General features: G+C 36.4%; 1 protein-coding gene across 14 annotated transcripts in view; it reads right to left on the reverse strand.

The window, feature by feature from the left end:
* Positions 1-25,000, reverse strand: part of LOC115230030 (innexin unc-9-like) — a 593,624-nt gene that overhangs the window by 54,993 nt on the left and 513,631 nt on the right. The window contains exon 1 of one of the 14 annotated variants that reach the window (XM_029800336.1): positions 814-832. The exons of the other annotated variants lie outside the window; for them this stretch is intronic. Within the exon in view, the coding sequence (XP_029656196.1) occupies positions 814-815 (2 nt within the window). The 5' untranslated portion in view covers positions 816-832. Of the gene's footprint in view, positions 1-813; positions 833-25,000 lie in introns of those variants that run through there. 14 annotated transcript variants of the gene reach the window in all.

The following is a 25,000-nucleotide window of genomic DNA, read 5'->3' on the forward strand; positions in this document are numbered from 1 at the left end:
GGAATCTGCATTCGGAACAACTGAAATGGCGAGAATTTGTAACAAACATGTTTATACAAACAGCACCAAATGTCTAAATAGACGGAGACACACCTCCTACAAGTTGTAAGCACATATGCACGCACGCAGAGGCACGCGGAAGCAGATATACGCGTCAGTGTATATAAGTGTTTGTATGCGTGTGCATGCATATATAACATGTATGCACGAATATATAAAGATATATGTGCTAATATTTATATATGTATATGATTATGTATGTATCAATATATATATATATATATTATATATATATAATATATATATATAATGTAATAAATGATTATGTATGTATCTATAAATATATTATATATATACTACATATATATATAATATAATATAATATAATATAATATATATATATATATATATATATATATATATAATATATATATATATATATATAATATATGTATATATATATATATATGTATGTATGTATGTATGTATCTATAAATATCTATATATATATGCATGTAATACAAATTTTACATATACACATGGATGGATGGATGAACGTGTACAGAGACGCGTACAGATTCCCGCATCGCTAGTTAGATATACACATGCGGGACTATGCACGTGTGTGCTATGTGTGGGTGTGTGTGCTGTGTGTGCTATGTGTGTGTGTGTGTTTGTCTGTGAGCGCGCCTGCGCACGCGTAAAGTGTATGTGTACATAAACATATATGCTTGCTTTCATAAGTTTCCAAATCAATAGAGACGTTGTATCCAACGTGTTTGATTGTAAATGTGTAAGCTGTAGTCTACTTACATTTACTGTTCCTTCACTAATGGTTCATTGTTGAGCTTGATGTAAAGCAGATGAAAGTAAATCGTGATTATAATGGTTTACTTAGATAGGCAAGAAGCCAGAAATTTGGGTGACGTTGTAGATGTTGTTGTTGTTGTTGCTGGCGGTGGCAGTGTTGTTAGTGTTGGTACTGGTGTTGTTGTTTAGCCCAAGGTCAACCCTGATCGAGCAGATAGACATATGGTAGATCAGCAGTGTTTTAACAGTGACCATTCCACCTTTTTTTTTTCGGGCATAGTTTATCTAAGATTACATTATCCAATGTGTCCGTTGCTTATTTTATGTATGCACCGTTTTTTTGTTTTGGAAAATGGTTGAGTGTGATTTGAGGATGGTTTAGCTGCTATTTCTAGCGGGTTCAGCGTCCACGTAGAGGCTCCGCCTGTGTTTCGTTGATATTGGTGCTGATAGCAGTATTGGCGACAGTGGTGTAGGTGGTGGTGGTGCTGCCGTTGTTGATTGTGTTGGAAAGGAAATGGGTCTTTATAACGTTTCATGTCATTTGGCGTCGTGTGCCAAGTCAAGCGGCTCCAAGTGGTAATAGAAACCGTGTCCGTGGGATTATTTACTGCTGCAGTACTACTTCGACCACATACATAATGGCGAATATAAACAACAGAAGAAGGTTTGTGTTAGTTGTTTGTGTGTGTGTATGTGTGTGATTGGTGAAAGAGCGTGTCTGTTGGTGGTGTGTTAGAAGGAAAAGAGAGTAGCATTTATATTACACGGCTTTTGTCTCTATTTCCCATTTAATTCATGCCGGCACTGACTATATTACAAGTCTACCAATCATAGCCCGGAATATGATTTCTAACATTGGCACATGGCCATACATTTCTTTCATAGAAAGGAGAGAACAATCGATTAAATTTAACCCCGCTCCTCACCAATACTTGGTTGGTAGTTATGTTATCGACCCCGGAGAAAATAAAAGGCAAAGTTGACTCCTCCGACGGGATTTGAACTCAGAACTTAAAGGGAGATAATTGAATATCTCCTGATATTTACCCGGCGCTCTGATATTTATCTTAATGATTGCTAACACAGACACATAGTCAGATATTTGTGATATCGATAATATAGACCCGTGTATGTAACTGGTAGTGAGGAAACAGTGTCGACTGTATCCCTACGCATATTGTTCGACTTCCTAAAAACATAAGAAAAACAATGATAATGATGTTATTTAACAAAATGGCCGAAAGCTGGTAGAATCGTTAGCAAGTTGGGCGAAATGCTTAGCAGCATTTCGTCCGCTAAGCATTTGATATCCACAGAGGTGGACATCAAAGACAAAGTTAGCCATTGAGAAATTTGAACTCAGAATGTAGTGAAATATAGCTATTAATCACATATATATATCTTTAGATCACTTTTTTCGACTACTCTATGATAATTCTTTTCTATTTTGGTACAAGGTTAACAGTTTCTTTTATCGGTCCCAAAGGTCCCGAAGGCAAAACCAGCAATGAAAGAGTGGATGATTTAAAAGAGAAAAATTAACACTAACAATAAAGGAAGAGTTAAAAGTTGGTTATAATAACTAGTAATAATCGTTTCTACTATAGGCACAAGGCCTGAAATTTTGGGGAGGGGCATAGTCGATCACATCGAACCCAGTACTCAACAGATACTTATTTTATCGAACCCGAGAGGATGAAATGCAAAGTCGACCTCAGCGGAATTTGAAATCCCGTAATAACTAATAATAATGATACAGAGAAACAAAATAACTACAATAACTATCACTAATGATAATAAGAGAGTGAAGTGTTGAATGAATCTAGTGCGTATGCACCACAAGGACACTGAAACATTGAGCACTCACAGCAGCGTAAGGCAAACACACTCACACAAAGTAGAAATGCCTAAAAAAAAAAGCAAAAAAGAGATAGCTATGCAGAAGAAACATACGCACGCACGCACACACACAGACAGACGTCCAAATCAGTTCACACTCTTACACAAACGACATGTATATATACATATACACACACATATATACACAACTAGGCAGCAGAACATATGAACAGACTTGTATTAATAAAACTTCGTTTTCGAGTCGCTAATCACGCGGGTGGGACGCCAGTCTATGGTATGAACTCACTTAAAAATATCTGATGCTAGTACACCTTCCTCTATCGCAATCTTATGCAACCAAAGATTAAGCAGTCTCTCGCCAATTCGAGTTTCCGTCAACGTCTTTGAAAGACACCTATCACTACCCTTATATAAAGAGAAAATAAAAGACGTCGAAATGGAATAGTCGGTAGATCTTTTGAGGTCAATTTATCAATTTTTATTCTCGGAATAGGCTTCATGAAGGAACTCCTATTGAAGGGATCTTCACAATGTTGGGCACAGACAGGATTGTGTACATAGGTGTAGGTTTGGTAGTGTGATCAAGAGGCTCGCTTTGCAACCGGGTGGTTTCGGATTTAGTTTCATTGCTTGGCACTTTGGGCAGATGTTTCATACAACAGCTTCGGGGTCGACCAATACCTTGTAACTGAATGCAGTAGACAGTAGACAGAAAACTGAGTGGAAGCCCATCGTGTATAATATATATGTATATATATATATATATGTGTGTGTGTCTTTTTGTCTCCATTTCGCTTGGCTGTCGGTATTGGTTTGTTTACGTCCCCGTAACTTAGCGGCTACAACAAAAGACATCGCTAGAATTAGCACTTAAATATAAGTTCTGGCGTCGAGGCGTACGACTAAAACCCTTCAAAGCAGTGTCTCAGAATGGCCGCATTCTAGTGACTGAAATGTGTGGACCCTAAAAGAGCTCACCCCACCAATCCTATTACCATTACTCTGTAAATATGGCAATAACGAAAGGAAACATACACATAATACTATCAACGCACTACTCATGAATGAATCAAAATCAAAACATTCGGACACATTATGAAATGCTGGCAGTAGGGTTGAACTCATGACCTCGACTAAAACTTTCAGGTAAAAGTAATCAAAATTTATAAATTACTGGTACATTAACAATTTTTTGTTTTAGTGCTACAATGTTTTTCATAATATATCCATAGACTTTGGCCAACACTGTGTGTGTGATATAAATGTTCCTTCTCGAGCCATGCCAGGCTCATAAGGGCCGGTCTTCCGGTTTCAGTGGCGTAGAACGTGAAACTCTGAGTAACAGTTTTTGTGATATTTTTGCTGCTTATTAATAAAGTATATATATATATATATATATATATATATACACACACATATATATATATATACATATATTTTTTCTGCTTTTTAATAAAGTGTATATATATATATATACACACACACACACACACACACACATATATATATATATATATATATATATATATATATATACATATATATGTACGTTCATGTATGTGACCATGACGAAACATAACGATATATATATTTATAATATACATACGTACACACTTACACACAAACACACACACACATACACACACACACACACACACACACACCACACACACACACACACACATATATATATATCGAGAATGAGGGGAGGGAGAGAGATGAGGAATAATGATATTAGTAATGGACAAATATAATACCATTGTTTCCTTCTGTAGTCGTTGGTCACGTGTATATGTCGACAATTCTTTGGTCACGTGATACAGTGTGGCGCCCAATTAATGTATCTATATTTCGCGTTCTGTTCTTCCCCAGCTTCTCTTTCGAAATATTCCTCTCTCTCTCTCTCTCTCTCTCTGTCTCTCTCTCTGTCTCTCTCTCTGTCTCCCCCTGGCAGCATATGTTTCAGTGTAATACTTTCTCTTCAACTACACTTCTCTGTTTTTCTATTAGATTGTCCTGCACTCTCAACTATTTCTGGTTTCTGAACTAACACATACACGCACACACACACATATATTCACACAGTAAGAGAAAGAGAGAGAGAGAGGGGGATCCACATATCTTATAGTTCACACATCCGATATTGTATACTACGCTAAATTACATGATCAATGTTTATGATAACAACACGATGAAAAGTACAGTGTTTGATGTTATCGCACTTAAATATTCAAATAACTGCAAATATAACATATTAATTTTATTTGATTTTGGGCTCATTGCCAATTTAAGATATAGACAATTGAAATTATCAGTCCCAGAATATTACTGATACCAAATGACTGGAAGCCAAATTCGAATACAACTTTGAAAATGATGTAAAGCAATTAATCCTCCCTTTCTTGTTCTGTCGTCTTGAGTCGAAGGATGTGTATTTTCAAAGATAATAAAAGCAAAGGTTAGTGCCTTTCACAAAAAGGACTGCGGGGTTCTCGCCCTCATCTGCTTTTAAAATGCAAACAAGCACTAATCATATTCTCAGTTGTAGATACATGCTTTAAAAAGTATCCGTTGATTAGAACGTCGTTAATACTTGACCAAAATTTTATTTTATCAATCCCCTAACAAAAGCAACATTGACTGGCCTCGGTAGAATTTAAATCCAGGATCTATAATGTGGAACTAAATGCCGTGAAGGATTTCGTCCGACGATCTACCATTTCTGATAACCCAACAGCTTCAGCAGTTAGTCATTTCCAGCAAATATCTCAGTTAAAATATTGATTCTCAATGTAGTTGTTGAGTCCCAGAGCGGCCCTTAACAAGCAGACCTATGATTAAAGGTATTCCGGTTGTAATCATCCTATTTTCTCAAGAATCATCCCATTTAGACAGGAATTGACCTGTGTTTATGAAAGGTAAAGACAACATAGATAAGATTTTATTCCTGTACGCTAAGGGACGTAACTAGAATATCTGGTACAGTATAGGTTATTTGTTTCTGTTATTGCAATGTATTTCATCTTGCTGATATTTTCTAGCAGCGATGGCGAGCTGGCAAAAACGTTCGCACGCCAGGCAAAATGTTTAGCAAAATTTCGTGCCGTCTAAACATTCTGAGTTAAAATTCCGCCGAGGTCGACTTTGCCTGTCATCCTTTCATGATTGATAAAGTTATCGACTTAGCCCTTCCCCCTAAATAGCTAGCCTTTGCAAAATTTAAAGCCAATATTGGTTTCTAGTTCTGGCACAAGACCACAAGTAGATGTCCAGTGCCTATATCTCTTCATCACTATATAAACATCTAAAATAATTTGCGAAAAATTAGTTAAGTTGGTAGTTAGCAGAACTATAGACATAAAAGAACAAAACGGAATCAAACAGAATTTAAACTTGGAATCACAAGGGATGTATATAATTGCAACAATGTTTTTCTTGTAATTTAGTACCTTACTATCCCATAATTTTTATAGTCTTTTCCATTTTTAACTCGCCACACCCCGCCCAAAAACAAAAACAAATCAGCAGAAAAAAACAAAGCAAACAAAAACTAATAACCAAATAAGGCAATGAGAGCAGATCCATATGTAGTGAACTAAAATACGTATAAATATATACATTCTATGTTATAATTATGCTTAAGAGCACCTCATCATTTGCTCAGTATGTAGAATATACCACCAGTATTAAGATCTAGTTCACAATTTATGCAAGGCTGGTACCCCGTGCAATGCACCCCCTACGCAATTCAGACTCACAACACGTAACAACATCGTAATAAAATGACTTTTCCTCATCGGGCCCTACTCCATTTAATATCATGCGAAAGAAGATGAAAGATGAAAGAGGCTGCATAACCTCCAAACAATATCTGGACAAATTTCTTCAGGTCACCTATATTGGACATGTCTCAGTCAACAAGTACTCTCTACATGAATACGCTATGTTACTACAAAACTTGACTTACAATGACTAAACATATTCTGTCAGGTGGTGCTAATAAGTTAGATTTAGTCCAGGCCAATATTGGCAGAATCATACCAAAGTTTAACACACGCACACACACATACACGCACACTTGTATGCTTGTGTGCATATAATATAATATAATATAATATAATATAATATAATATACTCTTTTACTCTTTTACTCTTTTACTTGTTTCAGTCATTTGACTGCGGCCATGCTGGAGCACCACCTTTTAGTACTTATTCTATCGGTCTCTTTTTGCCGAACCGCTAAGTGACGGGGACCTAAACACACCAGCATCGGTTGTCAAGCAATGCTAGGGGGACAAACACAGACACAAACACACGCATACATATATATATATACATATATACGACAGGCTTCTTTCAGTTTCCGTCTACCAAATCCACTCACAAGGCATGGTCGGCCCGGGGCTATAGCAGAAGACACTTGCCCAAGATGCCACGCAGTGGGACTGAACCCGCAACCGTGTGGTTGGTTAGCAAGCTACTTACCACACAGCCACTCCTGCGCCTATAATATAATATAATATAATATAATATAATATAATATAAAGTATATAAAATATGGTTGATATGTATAATATACATACATTTATATAACATATGAAGATATAATATATGTATATATATACACATGCATACATAAGGCGATGGCTCAAAGTAAAATGAAAGATGGACTTGGATTTTGCAGAAGAAAAAAGAAACCGATTAAGAAAAAGAAAGGAAAAAGTTTATAGGAATAATTAATTGATCTAAAGATATATTTTAATGACTGAGATATTATAATACTTTTGGTATTTATATCGATAAACCTATGGTTAGTGCTGAAGCAACTGGATATTCATTGATTGGGAATATTATAAGAGTGAGAGAGAGATATGGTGGAGCCGAGAATGAGAAGATATATAAGGGAATATTAAATGCTATTTTACTACAATACGCAGAAGCCCACACAGAGAACGATATATTCAATTATATCTGTTAAATACATGGCTATTAATTTACTTAATCGAATTCGAGGAGAATGAAAGGTAAAGATGATCTCATCTGGATTTGAACTGATAGCGTAAGAGAACGTGACAAAATACAGGAGGTATATTTGTTTAGTACACAGTGTATAATAATAATAATAATAATAATAATAATAATAATAATAATAATAATAATAATAATAATCCTTTCTACTATAGGCACAAGACTTGAAATTTGGGGGAGGGGACAAGTCGATTACGTTGACCCAAGTGTATAACTGGTACTTAATTTATCGACCCCCAAAGAGATGAAAGTCAAAGTCGACCTCGGCGGAATTTGAACTCGGAACGTAGCGACGGGCGAAATACTACTAAGCATTTCGTCCAGCGCGCTAACGATTCCGCCAGCTCGCCGCCTTATGATGACGATGATGATGATGTTGATGATGATGATAATAATAATAATAATAATAATAATAATAATAATAATAATAATAATAATAATAATTTCTCCCAAAGGATCAAGGCCTCCATGTTTTAGGGAAACAGGGTTAGTGGGTTAACCCTGTGAATGTTTTGTGTATCACATGTGATACACGGGACATATTTTTCCTGACGTCTATGCACCATACATGGTACACATTTCCATTTTGATTTTTACCTCTGTAAGTGTAACTTCATACTTACGAAAGGAAAGCTTTATATCATTCAGAACATACGAAACCAGGATTTGCTAAATGTCTGAGAACGAGCGTAAGTTACAAATTTATGAAAATGCTTTGGACAAGCAAAGAGTTAAATCGATCCCGTACAATGTTGATATGCCTGTTGCTCTAAGCAACAAAAAGTAAAGTAGAACATACATGATTTTATTTGAGGATTTAAAGAGGTCTCAGTATAAAAGTAATGATTTCTGCTATATGTAAACGGTGGTATTTTTCGGAGAAGGTATGTTAGTAGTATTTCGTCTGCCGAGCTGGCAGAAAAGTTAGCACGCCGGGCAAAATGCTTAGCAGTATTTCCTCTGTCGTTAGGTTCTGAGTTCAAATTCCGCGGAGGTCAACTGTGCCTTTCATTCTTTCGGGGTCGATTAAATAAGTACCAGTTACGCACTGGAGTCGATGTAATCGACTTAATCCGTTTGTCTGTCCTTGTTTGTCCTCTCTGTGTTTATCCCCTTGTGGGTAGTAAAGAAATAGGTATTCCGTCTGTCTTTACGTTCTGAGTTCAAATTCCACCGAGGTCGTCTTTGCCTTTCATCCTTTTGGGGTCGATTAATTAAGTACCAGTTACGCACTGGGGTCGATGTAATCGACTTAATACCTATGTCTGTCCTTGTTTGTCCCCTCTATGTTTAGCCCCTTCTGGGTAGCAAAGAAATAGGTTTTATAATAGTGTTTAAATCAGCACAGTACTTTACTAGTACAATATCGAGAAGGATGAAAGGTAGAGCTGTCTTCAACGAGGTTTGATCGCAGGACTTAATGGTACGTAACTAAATACTACATAGTATTTTGTCCGTTGCTCTAGTGATTCTGCTAATACATTATTCAAGAAACGACAAAACATTAGCAGAAACGAAAAATATTTGTGAAGTGGTATAGCAAAATTGTGTGGGCTGATATAAGGCAGCTGGGTCAGCATTATAGCTCGACCTTTGTGCTCGCTGTTGTTCAACGTACCAAATCTCTTCACTCAAATTACGCACGCGCGCAAGCACATACATTTTCACGCGCGCACGCAAACAATACACATATACCCACGCGCACGCACACTGGATTAATAGAGTGATTTCTTACAGAAATCTTGATAATATATATATATATATATATATATATATATATGTATATGCGCGCCTGTGTATACATGTGTATGTATAAATACAGACACACACATATATATACATGTGTGTGTGTATATATATATACATATATATTTACATATATGCATGTGCACACATACACACACACACACACACACACACACACACACACACGCGCACGCACATGCACACAAACACTCATGTATAGTGTTTAATTGTATCATTTTTATTATAATTTGCATCGAAATGCTTCGGACAATCTGGAATGCAGATATCCAAAATGGCTGAAAAATTCGATAAAATGTAAATGCAGAGCACGAGTAATGGCGAACAATATAGTGACGTCAGGTTAGAAATCAAATAACTAAGTTATCGATCAGAACAGAGCTTACAATAGCTGAGGGATAATAGTACAACATAGACATCCCTTAGCCCTTTAACGTTCATACACACACAGACCCCCCCCACACACATATATATATATACATAATTTGAAATCCAAGTATGGATTGCTCTACAACTGTTAAAACGTGAAGTATCAGAGATAACCCATCGTACGGTGAGAAGCAGAAGACGAAACCTTCTGATAATTATGGATGTTCCGAAAATTAGCCATGGATATTTACTATAAAATTGACGTCAGACAATTCATCTTTCGGATTTCTAGTATTCAAACAATTTATCGATTAAGTTTGCTATTTAGTCTTAATAATCTATCTTATCATCATTTCTAGAGAGAAAACAAACATAATTAGACGTAAATCAGATTCGCGGAAGAATAAATGGTTTCCGCTGCAGCTTTAAAATTACCTACTTCACTAGTAGTAGTAGTAGTAGTTGTAGCAGCAGCAGCACAAGTCACAACTTTTGTTGTGGTAGTAGTAGCGGGGTTTTTGGTGGAGAAGTGGTACACTTAGCTGTAGAAGTGGTGGTGGTAGCAATAGTAGTATTAGTAGTATTAGTAGTGATGCTGCCTGAGATAATAAGGAATTGTAGTCGTGAGAATAGTAGTAGTGGTATCATTATTATTATTATTATTATTATTATTATTATTAGTATTAGTAGTAGTAGTAGTAGTAGTAGTAGTAGCAAGGTGGTGATCGATGTAATCGACTGGCTCCTCACTCCCAAATTTTCAGGCCTTGTGCATATAGTAGAAATTATTATTATTATTTATTATTATTTTATTATTATTATTATTATTATTATTATTATTATTATTATAGTAGTAGTAGTAGTAGTAGTAGTAGAAGTAGTAGAAGTAGTAGTAGTGATACATGTTGCATTAGCTGTTGGCCGAATTTACTTCCTTTTGAGATCGATAAAATAAGTACTTGCCGTTGTTTATAGCACCAGTTTATCCATGATGGAGCAGACCGATGATCAAACTCATTCCATCAGAGACTCTGCCATTTTCTTCATCTAAAACCCCCATTGTCAAATGTATCACACGTTCTCCAAGACGGTGGAAGCATAATTCGAGGGCAAATCGGTCTCTATTTCTAGCTGACACATAAAGATTTTCACGTTGACTCGATTAAGTACTAGTGAAGTGGCTGGGAATAAGTATATTCCACTCTGTGTCTCTCCCATTTATGTTATAAATCCTCCTTCTCCCCCTCCTCCTCCTCATCATCAGTATCATCGTCATCATCATTATCATTTTTATTAGTTTGGTCTGGCAGTGCTAACAGCCGTCAAGGCTGATTCGAAATATACTCTCCAGGTATCAAAGGCTACGTATCGAGTCTGCCTGAGGTGTGTGGAGAGCAACGAATCTGCTCTTCTCAAACTCGTTCTATGTCTAAGCTTTACTGATTTGTCAAGCAGTCTCGGCTGTGGCTATGTCGAGTCATCATGAAGATCGCTCTGCCCTTTCTGGCTAAAAATCCCTTTGATAAAGAAGAACCAACGACTGAGAAGAGTAATAACGAAGTTTCTTTTTCGGCCTAGCTTCATCAGCTTTTATAAGCTTCACTTAAAAACGATGAAAGTGGAGAGAAAGGTGCTAACCCACCCCTGCTATATTTGTTAAAATGTGTGTTGCTGACAAGCATGACCGAATGGAATATGTGTAGTTTCAGAGTGGTAGAGTGTTGGGAATAGGATCATAAATGATAGGATCGATATCTGGACAGAGTGTATCGTAGTGATCTTGAGCAAGGCACTTCATGCCACATTGCTTTAGTTTACACAGCTCAAAATGAGTACAAATCGAGTCCTGACACAGCCATCCATCCCTCCGTCCATCACAAACTTGATGTTCAGCTGGTCAGCTGGATCAATAATGGGAGGATCAAGGATGGGTCTATGAATACCCGAGGCACCTAAACTAAACATCAACGTGTGGAACGAAAATCTAACATATATACATATATTATATATATATATATATATATATATATATATAATATATATATATATATATATACAAATCTTTACCACGAAGCTTAGTGGTTGTCGTGTAACTGTCAGGTCCTCTTTGATCGAGTGAACCCATGTCAAGCAAGCCCAGTTTTATGGGATCAACATCAGAGAAGAAACACGACTGTTTAGTGTCTGTGAAGATATGGAAAACATGTCCCGCTTAGATATTGTTTGATGATTGATTCGATGTATTTTATTTTACTGTCTTAAATATGAAAGGAAAAGTTAGTGAAATGTCTGTTGTATGAAATATGGGTGAACGTCACAGTAGAAAAATGGCTGCTGTGTGGGGCGGAGATCGATTGATCAAAGTAAAAGATATGGAGACTGTGGAAATGTAGTAGTCGTAGTAGTAGTAGTAGGAGGAGGAGGAGGAGGGGAGGAGAAGGAGAAGAAGCAGTAGTAGTAGTACTGTCATGATGACGACGATTATGATTATGACGACGCAGTGTGTTGTGGAATTTGACTATGTAGGTGAAAAAGTAGTAGTAGTAGTAGTAGTTAGTAGTAGTAGTAGTAGCAGTTGTAGTTGTGCAAATAGGATGATGATTATAATGATGATGAAGCAAAAACAAAGTAGAGGAGGGACGAGAAAAAAGAAGAAGCGGAGGAAGTAGAAGTAACGAAATAAAGAAAAGGAGAGAAAATGAAGAAAAAGGAGGAAGAAGAAGAAGAAGAAGAAGGAGAAGAAGAAGAAGAAGAAGAAGAAGAAGAAGAAGAGAAGAAGAAGAGAAGGAGAAGGAGAGAAGAGAGAAGGAGAAGAAGGAAAAGGAAAAGAAGAAGAAGGAGAAGGAGAAGAAGAAGGAGAAGAAGAAGGAGAAGGAGAAGAAGAAGGAGGAGAAGAAGAAGGAGAAGGAGAAGAAGAAGAAGGAGAAGGAAAAGGAGAAGAAGAAGAAGAAGGAGAAGAAGAAGAAGAAGAAGGAGAAGGAGGAAGAAGAAGAAGAAGAAGAAGAAGAAGAAGAAGAAGAAGAAGAAGAAGAAGAAAATTTGCTCTCATAGTCTTAAAAAGAGTGCATTCTAGAAAAGTATCAGTTTACGAGTGTCATAAAAGTATGGAACTTAAATGGTCTTCTACTTGCACTAACAGGTGGGTAGCGGCCATGCTAAAGCATCCTCATAAAAATACTGAATGACGAACATAAAAAAAAAAATAGAATTTTTGGAAATTATTACTGAAAGAGTGGAATATCAAAAGTTTCAAAATATTCTCTTGCTTTATCGAAAGGAGGCTTCGAAAACTCTTTAACTAAAGCGTGGAATCGAAACTCAAACACCGTGTCGAGGGAGAGAAAGCAGAAGTTCTAATCACTTGACTAACCATAAATCATCATCACCACCACTACCTTCTTCATCATCATCATCATCATCATCATCATTATTATTATCATTATTATTATTGAAGAGGCGAGCTGGCAGAATCGTTAGCATGCCGGGCGAAATGCTTAGCGGTTTTTCGTCTGCCGCTACGTTCTGTGTTCAAATTCCGCCGAGGTCGACTTTGCCTTTCATCCTTTCGGGGTCAATAAATTAAGTACAAGTTACACTGGGTAAAATGTTTCACGGCATTTCGTCCGTCTTTACGTTTTGAGTTCAAATTCCGCCAAGGTCAACTTTGCCTTTCACCCTTCCGGGGTCGCTAAATTAAGTAACAGTGAAACACTCGGGTCGATGTAATCGACTAGTCCTCTCCACCAAATTTCAGGCCTTGTGCCTTTAAAAGAAAGGATTATTATTATTATTATTATTATTATTATTATTATTATTGTTATTATTATTATTATTATTATTATTATTATTATTATTATTATTATTATGTTGTTGTTGTTATTATTTTTATTATTTATTATTATTATTATTATTATTATTATTATTATTATTATTATTAGATTAGTAAGGCTGAATACATGACTCGTTCTCGATGGCAGGAGAATAGCATAAAAAGTTAGCTCGCTCCACAAACCTTGTCCAAATTCTTATGATAGACTCCGGTAAGTTTAATAAGGGCAGAGTGATCCGTCCATCCTAGAATAGGGAACGGATCCTCCAATGGGAGTCCATTCTGTCGACAACTTTTTACTCGCAATAGTGGACCAGAGACTGAGGTAAAAAACTCTTGCTAAAGATTCTGTGCGATGAGGTTGTATAAAAAACGTCACGTGATTGCTAAATGAACTTGTTAACCACACTGCCATCTACACACCATTTAAAGAATTAAAAAAAAAAAAAGGTGTTAGATTGAATTTCTTTTACTAATTTATTTTTGAAATATTTAAAAAATATATTTCAGAGGCAGGTATCAATCAATCAATAAATCAATAAATTTGGTCTTTAATCATATTTCATTGAACTATCAAATCATTCAGACAAATTGATGATGCGGTGCCATTTCGTGCAACATAAATACAAAGTCACGTGCATCTGTCGCAATCAACGACACGGTAAAGGGGATGTAGACTACTAATTATTTGTAAAAATATTGCTGCTTGGTGAGATAAGTTTGTTTCGTAATGACAAGGTTTCGACTTCAAACCCGAAGCACGGTAACTTGAACAACTGTCTGCTCCAAAACATCAACTAATAGAGTACTCAATATATTTCTGTAGAGCATAGAATTCTTTATTATTACATATGAAAGGTTGACAGTGACTTCAGGTTTTCGTGCATGATTATCTTCTCCAAAAAGCTAATATGTCTCTCTGTCTAGATGATATCTTATAATAGCAATATAATTATCAAATCTATGAATATAACACCTCACTTCTCTTACCTATATTAAATTGTAACTCAAGGCAGCGGACTTGTAGAATTGTTAGCACGCTGGCCCAAAGGCTTAGCGGTATTTCGTCCATCTTTACGTTCTGAGCTCTATTTCCACCGAGGCTGACTTTGCTTTTCATCGTTTCAGGGGTCGACAACTGAAGTTCCAGTTGAGTACTGGGGTCGATGTAATCGACTTAGTTCCCTTCCCACCAAAAATGTGCTGGCCTTGTGCCGAAATTTGAAATTAATATTAAATTCTACTTTTAATGTTATTTTCGGCGATTCAAACGTCCTTATCAAATCTTTTACAAAGCAAAACGAACGTATTTACTTGTGTTCATCATGTTTCGGCAACAACCGTATCTCATCAGTTTCTACACAAAGGTGTATTAACAAAAGCGAGCTCCTCATATACCTCTCTTTACAGTACCTTTGTTGAAAACGTGAGCCCCACCCACCTTGTATTTTATGAACGTCTGGCTACCAGAAGCACGAATGCGTCAGGGGCAGATATAGCATATATGATGCATTTTTTAAAAATATACCTTGATTTTACTTTTACTTCTTTTTCGTTTGAACTGTACTAATAAATCATTATATTATTGCCTCAAATCTGATTCCTTTCACTTTTATTTTGGCGTATGCAACTTACTTTATAACACCACCCTTGCAAAAATATTCTTTCATTATTGTTGTGAACTGTGTATGTGTGTGTGTATGTATATATACATTATTGGCAAAATAGTCCACCCAGTTTTATTATTCGCCAATCAATTAATCAATTCATTTATTATTGATTTGTATGCCATAAATATTTCGTCACCCATGCATGCTTCTATAACTAACGTTACGTATTCAATCACCTTCTCGTTTATTGGCAAAATGACCCACCAAAAGTACAACAGAATCGGTTTCAACACACAGTTTTACATCAAAGTTCTTGTAAAACAAATTTAAACTCTCTCGTTACCTATCTATCTATCTATATCTATCTATCTATCTATCTATCTATCTATCTATCTATATCTATCTATCTATCTATCTATCTATCTGCCAGTCTGTCTGTCTGTCTATCGGTCCATCTGCTTATCCATCTAATACACATGGATACATACATCATTTAAGTATATATGCGCATGTCTACACATGCGACTATATACATGAAAATATATACATAAAACAAAACATAATTCGGCACATGCACTGACTCCAAATACTGCACACATACATACATACAGACATACATACATACTTACATACATACAAGCAAAAATATCCTGCTGATGTTGGGGTTTCAATGAAGGGACCGTTGGTCTAGGTTAGAAATCGGCCCTTTCTCTAGTGGCAAGAAATCTTGAAATAAAACTGTATAATGGCACACACACACACACACACACATACACACACACATACACAAACATATATACATGCATATACTTACATACCTTATGTGTTATACCATGTCTCAATGTAAGGTATATTTTTTAGAGAAATCTTCAACGAAATATGACTAGTTTAGCTGAGAAAACTGCAGAAGGGTTGGGTATTCAAACTTTATAAGACACAAAATGTATCGCCTCGTATTTATATGTTAGCTTTGGCTTCTTGCTGAAGAGAGCTTCGCCAATTGTAAATTATTTTATTTACAAAAGATTGCTTGAAACTATGCATAGTTCAGGTAAAAAATAGGGTAAATGCTTTTATTTTTCATTTCCTTTCAAAATTACAACTGTTAGTGGCCTGTAGTTTAACTACTCTTTCTAGCGAGTCAGATGTCCTGTTATGGCTATCACTTATGTGTTTAAATGTACACTGTATTTTTAGATGAATAATATATAGTCTATTGACTAGTTTGTATAAGACACAAAATGTATATGTAGAGGCTCGCGCGCGCACACACACTCACGCACACATAAACATTACATAGACATCATAAAGTGGTACAATTGGATTTGCAAAGAGGAAAAGAAAAAGTACTTCATACGGTCTGTAGTATATTAAAGCTAACATTAAATCTCTTTTTCAAGAGATCGACTTCGCCTTTCATCCTTTCGGGGTCAATAAAAAAAAGTTCTAGTCGAGCACTGGGGTCGATGTAATGGACTTACCCACTCCCACAAGATTGCTGGCCTTGTGCCAAAATTTGAAACCAATATCAACTCTGTTTACATCTAGTGTCAGATTTTTGCCAAGTTTTATATGAATTTATGTTTGATCATTTCTGTTCGACTACAAAGAAAGTTCTCCCATGTTTCTCCAAATCCACTTCCAATGATGTTTTTTTTAAGAAAAATAAATCCTTTAAATAAATTGAATTATGGTTTTTATTGTTTATCATCGTCTTATCAAAAGCTTCTTTGTCTGCCATACAAAATGTCAACATCTTTGATGTATTGATATTAATATGCTCATACAAACAATCACGCCAAACACTCTACTGATAACGAACCAATAAGGAAGCTACGAGGTTGTTATTCAGTCTACGAGAAATAACAGCCAAATGCCCCTAAAATTTAATCCCACTTTGGATTATGGCACAAGGCCAGCAAATTTAGGAGCGGGGTTCTCTTTCTAACTCGCTGCCTATTAGTCAATAAAATTCTTTGTTTTTCTTTATAATATTGGCACAAGGCCAGTGATTTTGAGAGGGGGAGGGTAACGGTTATATCGGTGCTAGTATTGATTGATACTTTGTTTTATCGACCACTAAAGGATGAGAGGTGAAATTGAGTTCAGCAGGATTTGAACTCAGAACGAAAAGAGTCGGAATAAATGCTTCCAAACATTTCGTCTAATGCGCTAATGTTTCTGCCAACTTAATGTATTTTTTAGTTTATATAATTCGATATAAACAAAAACAATACAATTCAATTAATTTAAGGCAACCTAACGCAATATAATAATAATAATAATGATAATAATGATAATAATAATAATAATAATAATAGTAATAATAATTATGGTATATAGATTGTTACACACTATAATGTTAGATGATATATTATACTCTGTTACATAATATACTATTAAATAAAATTATATCATAAATTATTTAATATAATATTAAATATTATTAAACACGGTTGTTTAATGATAAATAACATTGTATTATATATTGCTATATAATATAGATTGTTAAAACATAATATTTAATATAGTTGATAGTTGGCAGAATTGTTAGCGCGCCGGGAAAAATACTTAGCGGCATTTCGTCCGTCTTTACGTTCTGAGTTTAAATTTCACCGAGGTCGGCTTTGCCTTCTATCTTCTCGCTGTCGATAAAATAAGTACCAGTTGAGTATTAAGGTTGATGTAATCGCCCTTCCGCCTCCTTCAAACTAGGGGAGACTGGCCTTCTGATAATATACTATTAAATAATATTACATCATTCATTAATAAAATGTTGGTTTAAATTCCTTGTAGTATTTAATTGCATCCAATTACGACTGTTTTCGAATTATGCCGTGGTCAGATTTGCCTTTTATTCCACTGTGGTGGCTTTAATAGTCAACTAAATCTCTCGAAACTTTTATCAAACAAAAATAAGAAGAGACCCCCAAACCGTGTTCTTGGGCCAAACAGAAATTCATTTATGTTCGATTTTAAGGTTTGGGTTGGTGAAGCGATAGGCATTGTAGAGTGCCGGATGAAATATTCGAGCAGATATATAAACAAATTCATTACCGCCATAATCATCATGTCTCGTTTTCGGATATAAGTGTACCGCATATTGCATTATCGAATATGTTCTTTCTTCAGGCGGTAGGACGTGGCTTGAGGGAGGTTTGCCTGCTTTGCGTAGCAGATCAAGAGACCACATACAAGTTCTCAAGCTAGTTAATTGTAGAAGTGTAACATGTTCGAGTCGATAGAAAACTTCACTAATATAGAGAATTATATATTGGTTTCACACTTTGGCACAAGGCCAGCAATTTCGAAGGAAGGGTAAGCCGATTGCATTGACCCCAGTGCTCAGTTAGGTACATATTTTACCGACCCCGAAAGGATGAAAGGCAAAGTCGGTGGAATTTGAACACAGAACGTGGAGTAAGACGAAATGCCTATTTCTTTACTACCCACAAGGGGCTAAACACAGAGAGGACAAACAAGGACAGACAAACGGATTAAGTCGATTTTATCGACCCCAATGCGTAACTGGTACTTATTTAATCGACCCCTAAAGGATGAAAGGCAAAGTCGACCTCGGTGGAATTTGAACACAGAACGTGGAGAAAGACGAAATGCTGCTAAGCATTTCGCCCGGCGTGCTAACGACTCTGCCAGCACGCCGCTTTTATATAGGAAATTATATACTAGTGCACAAAAGTAATGGATGGTTGAAATAGGAGAGCACGAGAACAGTGTCATGCAGTGTTTATTGTTAATTCCTTAAATTCTGAATTCTTATTATTTACTGCCCACAAGGTGCTACACACAGAGGGGACAAACAAGGACAGACAAACGGATTAAGTCAATCATATCGACCCCAGTGCGTGACTGGTACTTAATTTATCGACCCCGAAAGGATGAAAGGCAAAGTCGACCTCGGCGGAATTTGAACTCAGAACGTAACAACAGACGAAATATCGCTAAGTATTTCACTCGGCGTGCTAACGTTTCTGCCAGCCCCGCGGTCAACTTAGTGTTTCTCGAAACGTTGTTATTGCTATTTACCACCAGCTTAGCTCTGATGAGGGAGATATTAGTAAAAAGGCATTCCAATCGTCACCAATCAATCTTTTAATTCAAATGGAAGGTATCTATTACTTCATTAAGCAGGATGTATGTCTTTCAATAAAAACAAGTAAAAAAAAAAAATACATGCTGGGATGCGATTTGAGGCAGCTTTGATTGTTTTTCTCCGGCAGGTTCAGTAATCACGTCAAGGATCTCTCGTTTGGTCATACACGTATCTGTCATTCGTTTTCCGTCAAACCGATGACGACAACTTATACATAATTAAACGATCAGACTGGTTACGGCGTATGATGACTGATAAAACATCAAGTAACCCGAAAGGTGTACGCAACACTGGAGAAAAGATGAGGGTTGAAATTTTTTACTGACTGCAGGCCCTCTCGCTATTGATTTCTCTCGAGCCTCTATTACTTCGCAGTAGAAGCCCAGTTCGCTTTACAAAATTTGGAGTAGTTTTTTTACACGGAAAAGCAGAGAAGTATCTTTTCTTTATACATTCATCGATTCCTCTACACTATATTTAGATACCCAGATATATCTAAAACATGTACGCCAAGAAACATATTACCAAACACAGGTACATTACACACACACATACACAAACATACAAACGTCTGTATTATATATAGTTGTGTGTGCGTGTGTATACATACATATATACTATGTTTTTGCCAAAACTATTTCTCTATTTAAGTTTACTCGGACTTAACTGTCATCAGTAGGAAAAAGCAGTATTTAATATTTATGTACACTTGTCATCACACTATGTGGTTAATTTAAAGAAGTATACATACATACTTACATGTATGCATACATACACATATACACGAAAACAGACACAGACACAGACAGACATACACACGCAAACATGCATACACATATACACGATTGTATATTTAGGTGCATATATGTGTCTATGAATATACATATACATATATATGTGTGTGTATGTGTGAATTTTTTTACTATCAATCAATGAATCAATCAGACAGTCAATCGATCTCATATATATATATCTATATATTTAACTCTTTATCTACTCAATATCTTTGCATGTAAATTTCTATTGATCTACCTATCTACTAACACACACACACACACGCACACACACACACACACACATCAAGCTCTTTCCCCTCTTTCCCTCTGCCTTTCGTTGTCTGTTTGTCTATATGTCTGTTTGTCTATCTATCTATCTATCTATCTATCTATCTGTCTGTCTGTCTGTCTGTCTGTTTGTCTATATACACACACACACACACACACATATATATATATACCTATATCTATATCTATATATATATATACACATACATATACATATATGTGTATACATACACATATATACACATATATACTTCTCTCCCCGTCTACCTGTGTGGCTCTTTATCTATCTATCTATCTATCTATCTATCTATCTATCTATCTATCTATCTATCTATCTATCTATCTATCTATCTATCTATCTATCTATCTATCTACCTATCTATCTATCTATCTATCTATCTATCTATCTATCTATCTATCTATCTATCTATCTATCTATCTATCAGTTCGTGCAGATTTATAAATTAGTTGTATTAGGAAGTCTTGCCTCTTGTCTATTCCATTTATGAAGAGTCTATTTTTATATATAATGTTCGCTCTGTATTTGAGATATATCTGGATATTAAACACTTTATTTTTCTTATCAGCTATTTTATCTATAGGAAAGAGTTGTTGGTTTCTCTCTTCTTGTTTTCTATAGTATTTGTCTTTAATATTGAATTTTGTTTTTGCTCTGGTTATGTAGGGCATGATTATTCGATTGATGACCCGGACCTTCTCTATTGTAATACTGAAATAAATCACCTATAACAACGCCAAAGGAGCAAAGAACTTATTCATTCAGTGAAGGGGTGTTTTTTTTCTTTTGCTTTTGTTGCTGTTGTTGTCTCTCCCCCATTACTTCCTCTTTTACTTTTCCCCCTCTTTTGGTCTATGTCCTATATTGAAGCTGTGCAATATATGCAATTAACGATGGAACGTATTAATATCTGAACTGAACTTCTCTTCCTTCACTGCTTCCTTCCTTCTTTTCTTTCCGTCTTTCTTTCCTTCCTTATTTCTTTCGTTCTCATCCTTCCTTCTTTTCTTTCCATCTTTCTTTCCTTCCTTATTTCTTTCGTTCTTTTTTTTTTTTTTTTTTTGGCTCATTGAAAATAAGGAAAACTTTTCTTTTCGCCATCATTCTAAAACACTTCATCATCTAATCTTTCGTATCTTTTTGCTTTCATCACAATATTACACGTTTACACCTTCCTTGCACACCGTTTCCAATTCGCTTTCATCGGTCACAACTCCATCCATGGTACACAGTTGAAAGTCACACCAATTTGATGGCTGTCTTTATAAATCCTGTTGTTTTTATTAATATTGTTGCTGTTGATGTTTTGATGATGATGTTGAGCGAAACGGTCTTCTGTGGTGAGAGAAGTCCGAACCGTGGTCCTTTGCTATTCGTAAGACCCGCAGAGGAGAAAGCAGGTCAACTCCCGACACCGTGGTCCTTTGCTATTCGTAAGACCCGCAGAGGAGAAAGCAGGTCAACTCCCGACACCGTGGTCCTTTGCTATTCGTAAGACCCGCAGAGGAGAAAGCAGGTCAACCCCCGACACCGAGAGCATCGACGGATGGGTGTTGTAGCTGTTGCTATTATTACTAATGTTGTTGTTGTTGTTGTTCATGGTTATTCATATCAAGTAAAAGGAAGTATGAGAAATGAAAAAGTGACATTGAATTGACATGACGGTGTGTAGAATAAACAAAATTAGACAGATATAGTATGAAACAGTGAGAGAAAGAAAGAAAGAGAGAGAGAGAGAGAGAGAGAGAAACAGAGTGAAGAAGAGAGATAGAGAAAAAAGAGAGAGTATGGAGTAAGTTGTGTATGAATATATTATATGCATATGTATGTATGTATGTATCTATCTGTCTATCTATATACACATAACCAGATTGGACGAGATTATATATATATATATCTTTATATACATACATACATGCGTACATACATACACATAGACATAAACACACATACACACACACATATATACATACATGCACACACACACACACACACACACACAACAAATATACCATATATAGATATATTATATATATATATATATAATACATACAAATATAATTATAATGTATATACGTGTGTGAAGAGAAAATAAAGACAGAGAGCGGAGAAGGGGAGAGAGAGAAGGGGAAGAGGAAGAGAGAAGGGGGAAGAGAAAGAGAGTGGAGATGGAGGGTGAGAGAGGTGGACAGAAAGAAAAAAGTGGCTGTATGTCAAGAATTATGAAACCTATAAAATCTGAGAAGAATTGAAGCAAAGCAAGAAAAGACAGACTGGGTGGGATGGGGTTTGGGGGAAGCGATGAGTGGTGGCGAGGCGGGAGAATTTTTATAACGGAGATGGAAGGAGAGGAAGAAGGAGGAGAGGAAGGTGAAGCTGGCTGTAGAAGATGGGACATGAGACAACATTCTGGTCAGCACCAAACTAGCAACACCGAAAGAATATTTTCTACTCCGGGCGCAAGGCACGAAATTTTTGGGGAGGGGGGTAAATCGATTAGATCGACCCCCAGTATGCAACTGGTACTTAATCTATCGACTCCGAAAGGATGAAAGGCAAAGTCAACCCCGGTGGAATTTCAATTCAGAACGTAAAGACAGACGAAATACTGCTAAGCATTTCGCCCGGCGTGCTAACATTTCTGCCAGCTCGCAGCCTTATAATTCTCTTCATATTCCTTTCTACTCTAGGCACAAGGTCCGAATATTTTGGGGAGGGAGAAGTCGACTAGATCGACCACAGTATGCAACTGGTACTTAATTTATCGACTCCGAAAGGATGAAAGGCAAAGTCAACCTCGGCGGAATTTGAACACAGAACGTAGAGACAGTCGAAATAACATTTCCTTACTACCCACAAGGGTCCACACACAGAGGGGACAATCAAGGACAGACAAACGGGTTAAGTCGATTATATCGATCCCAGTGCGTAACTGGTACTTAATTTATCGACCCCTAAAGGATGAAAGGCAGAGTCAACCTCGGCGGCATTTGAACTCAGAACGTAGAGACAGTCGAAATACCATTTCCTTACTACCCACAAGGGGCCACACACAGAGGGGACAATCAAGGACAGACAAACGGGTTAAGTCGATTATATCAAATCCCAGTGCGTAACTGGTACTTAATTTATCGACCTCTAAAGGATGAAAGGCAGAGTCAACCTCAGCGGAATTTGAACTCAGAACCTAAAAGACAGACGAAATTCCGCTAAGCATTTCGCCCGGCGTGCTAACGTTTCTGCCAGCTCGTCGCCTTCAGCACCGAAATAATGTTGATTCTGATGCAGAGTGCTGATTAATCGAATTCTTTTTTGGCGGTTCTACTTTCTAGTCTAGTCTGATATTAAGTGTATTGGTGTGTTGCTGCTGTGGTGGTGGTGGTGGTGGTGGTGGTGGTGGTGGTGGTTGTTGCTGTATAGTCTCAGGTCATTCCAGATTATATATACTTATTCATCATCAAAGATATTCTTTCTTAGTACGACCGCCTTGCCTTATTCAAACGGTGCATCTGCGATTGTATTAAAATGTTATCACAAACAAAAGATGAATGGGTGAGATTCTGAAGGAGATTTACCTGCTATTTTTAGTATGCTGAGCAACTACATACAGGCCGTCTCATTGCCGTGTCTGGTTGTGTGCTAATGTGGTCAGTGCAGTGTCCTACTACACTGCCTATTCGCTCACACCACCTTCATCTCGGCAAGACCAAGACCAAAGCCACTACCACCAACGCCGTCACAACCAACAGCCTAACACCGCCATCATAATCAGTTACTGTTATTTGATGATATTTTTTTTGTGTTACACCGGTTAATATTAAACTAGAGAAATCGGATCTGTGTGTATGTGTTTGTGTGTATGTATATGTGCGTGTATAAGTGCGTGCATGTGTGTGTACAAGTGTGTGCATTTGCACGCATGAGTGTGAGGTATATATATGAACAAGTGGTTGAATTATGTTTATATTTAAGTGTATTTGTTACTGGCTTCATGTTTATATTGTATCTTACACACACAAACACGCACGTTCACTCACACACACACACCACATATGTATGTATATGTGCATATGTCTGTCTGTCTGTCTATCTAAATATATATATATGTATCTGTGTGTTTGTGTCCATGTATATATGTGAATATACATCATCCAATATTTAACCAACGTATTCATATTCTATATTTGTGCTGCCTTTATCGTTATTATTATTATTATTATTATTATTATTATTATTATTATTACCATCATCATCATCATCATCATCATCATCATCAGCATCATCATGACCATCATCATCATAACCAACATCATCATTAGATATTTCGAATATTTATTTTTACATTGCTAAATAGTTACTAATAATATCCGTAGACAATCGCACCTCCACACACGTATACACACAAATGTACTGAACTAAACATAGACAAACGCACACACACACATACACACACACACACACACTTGCATACAACAATACTTACATACATCTATACATATATATATATAACTTGTATATATGTATATATAT

This window comes from Octopus sinensis, linkage group LG2 (genome assembly GCF_006345805.1).
Source record: "Octopus sinensis linkage group LG2, ASM634580v1, whole genome shotgun sequence".
Taxonomy (NCBI): domain Eukaryota; kingdom Metazoa; phylum Mollusca; class Cephalopoda; order Octopoda; family Octopodidae; genus Octopus; species Octopus sinensis.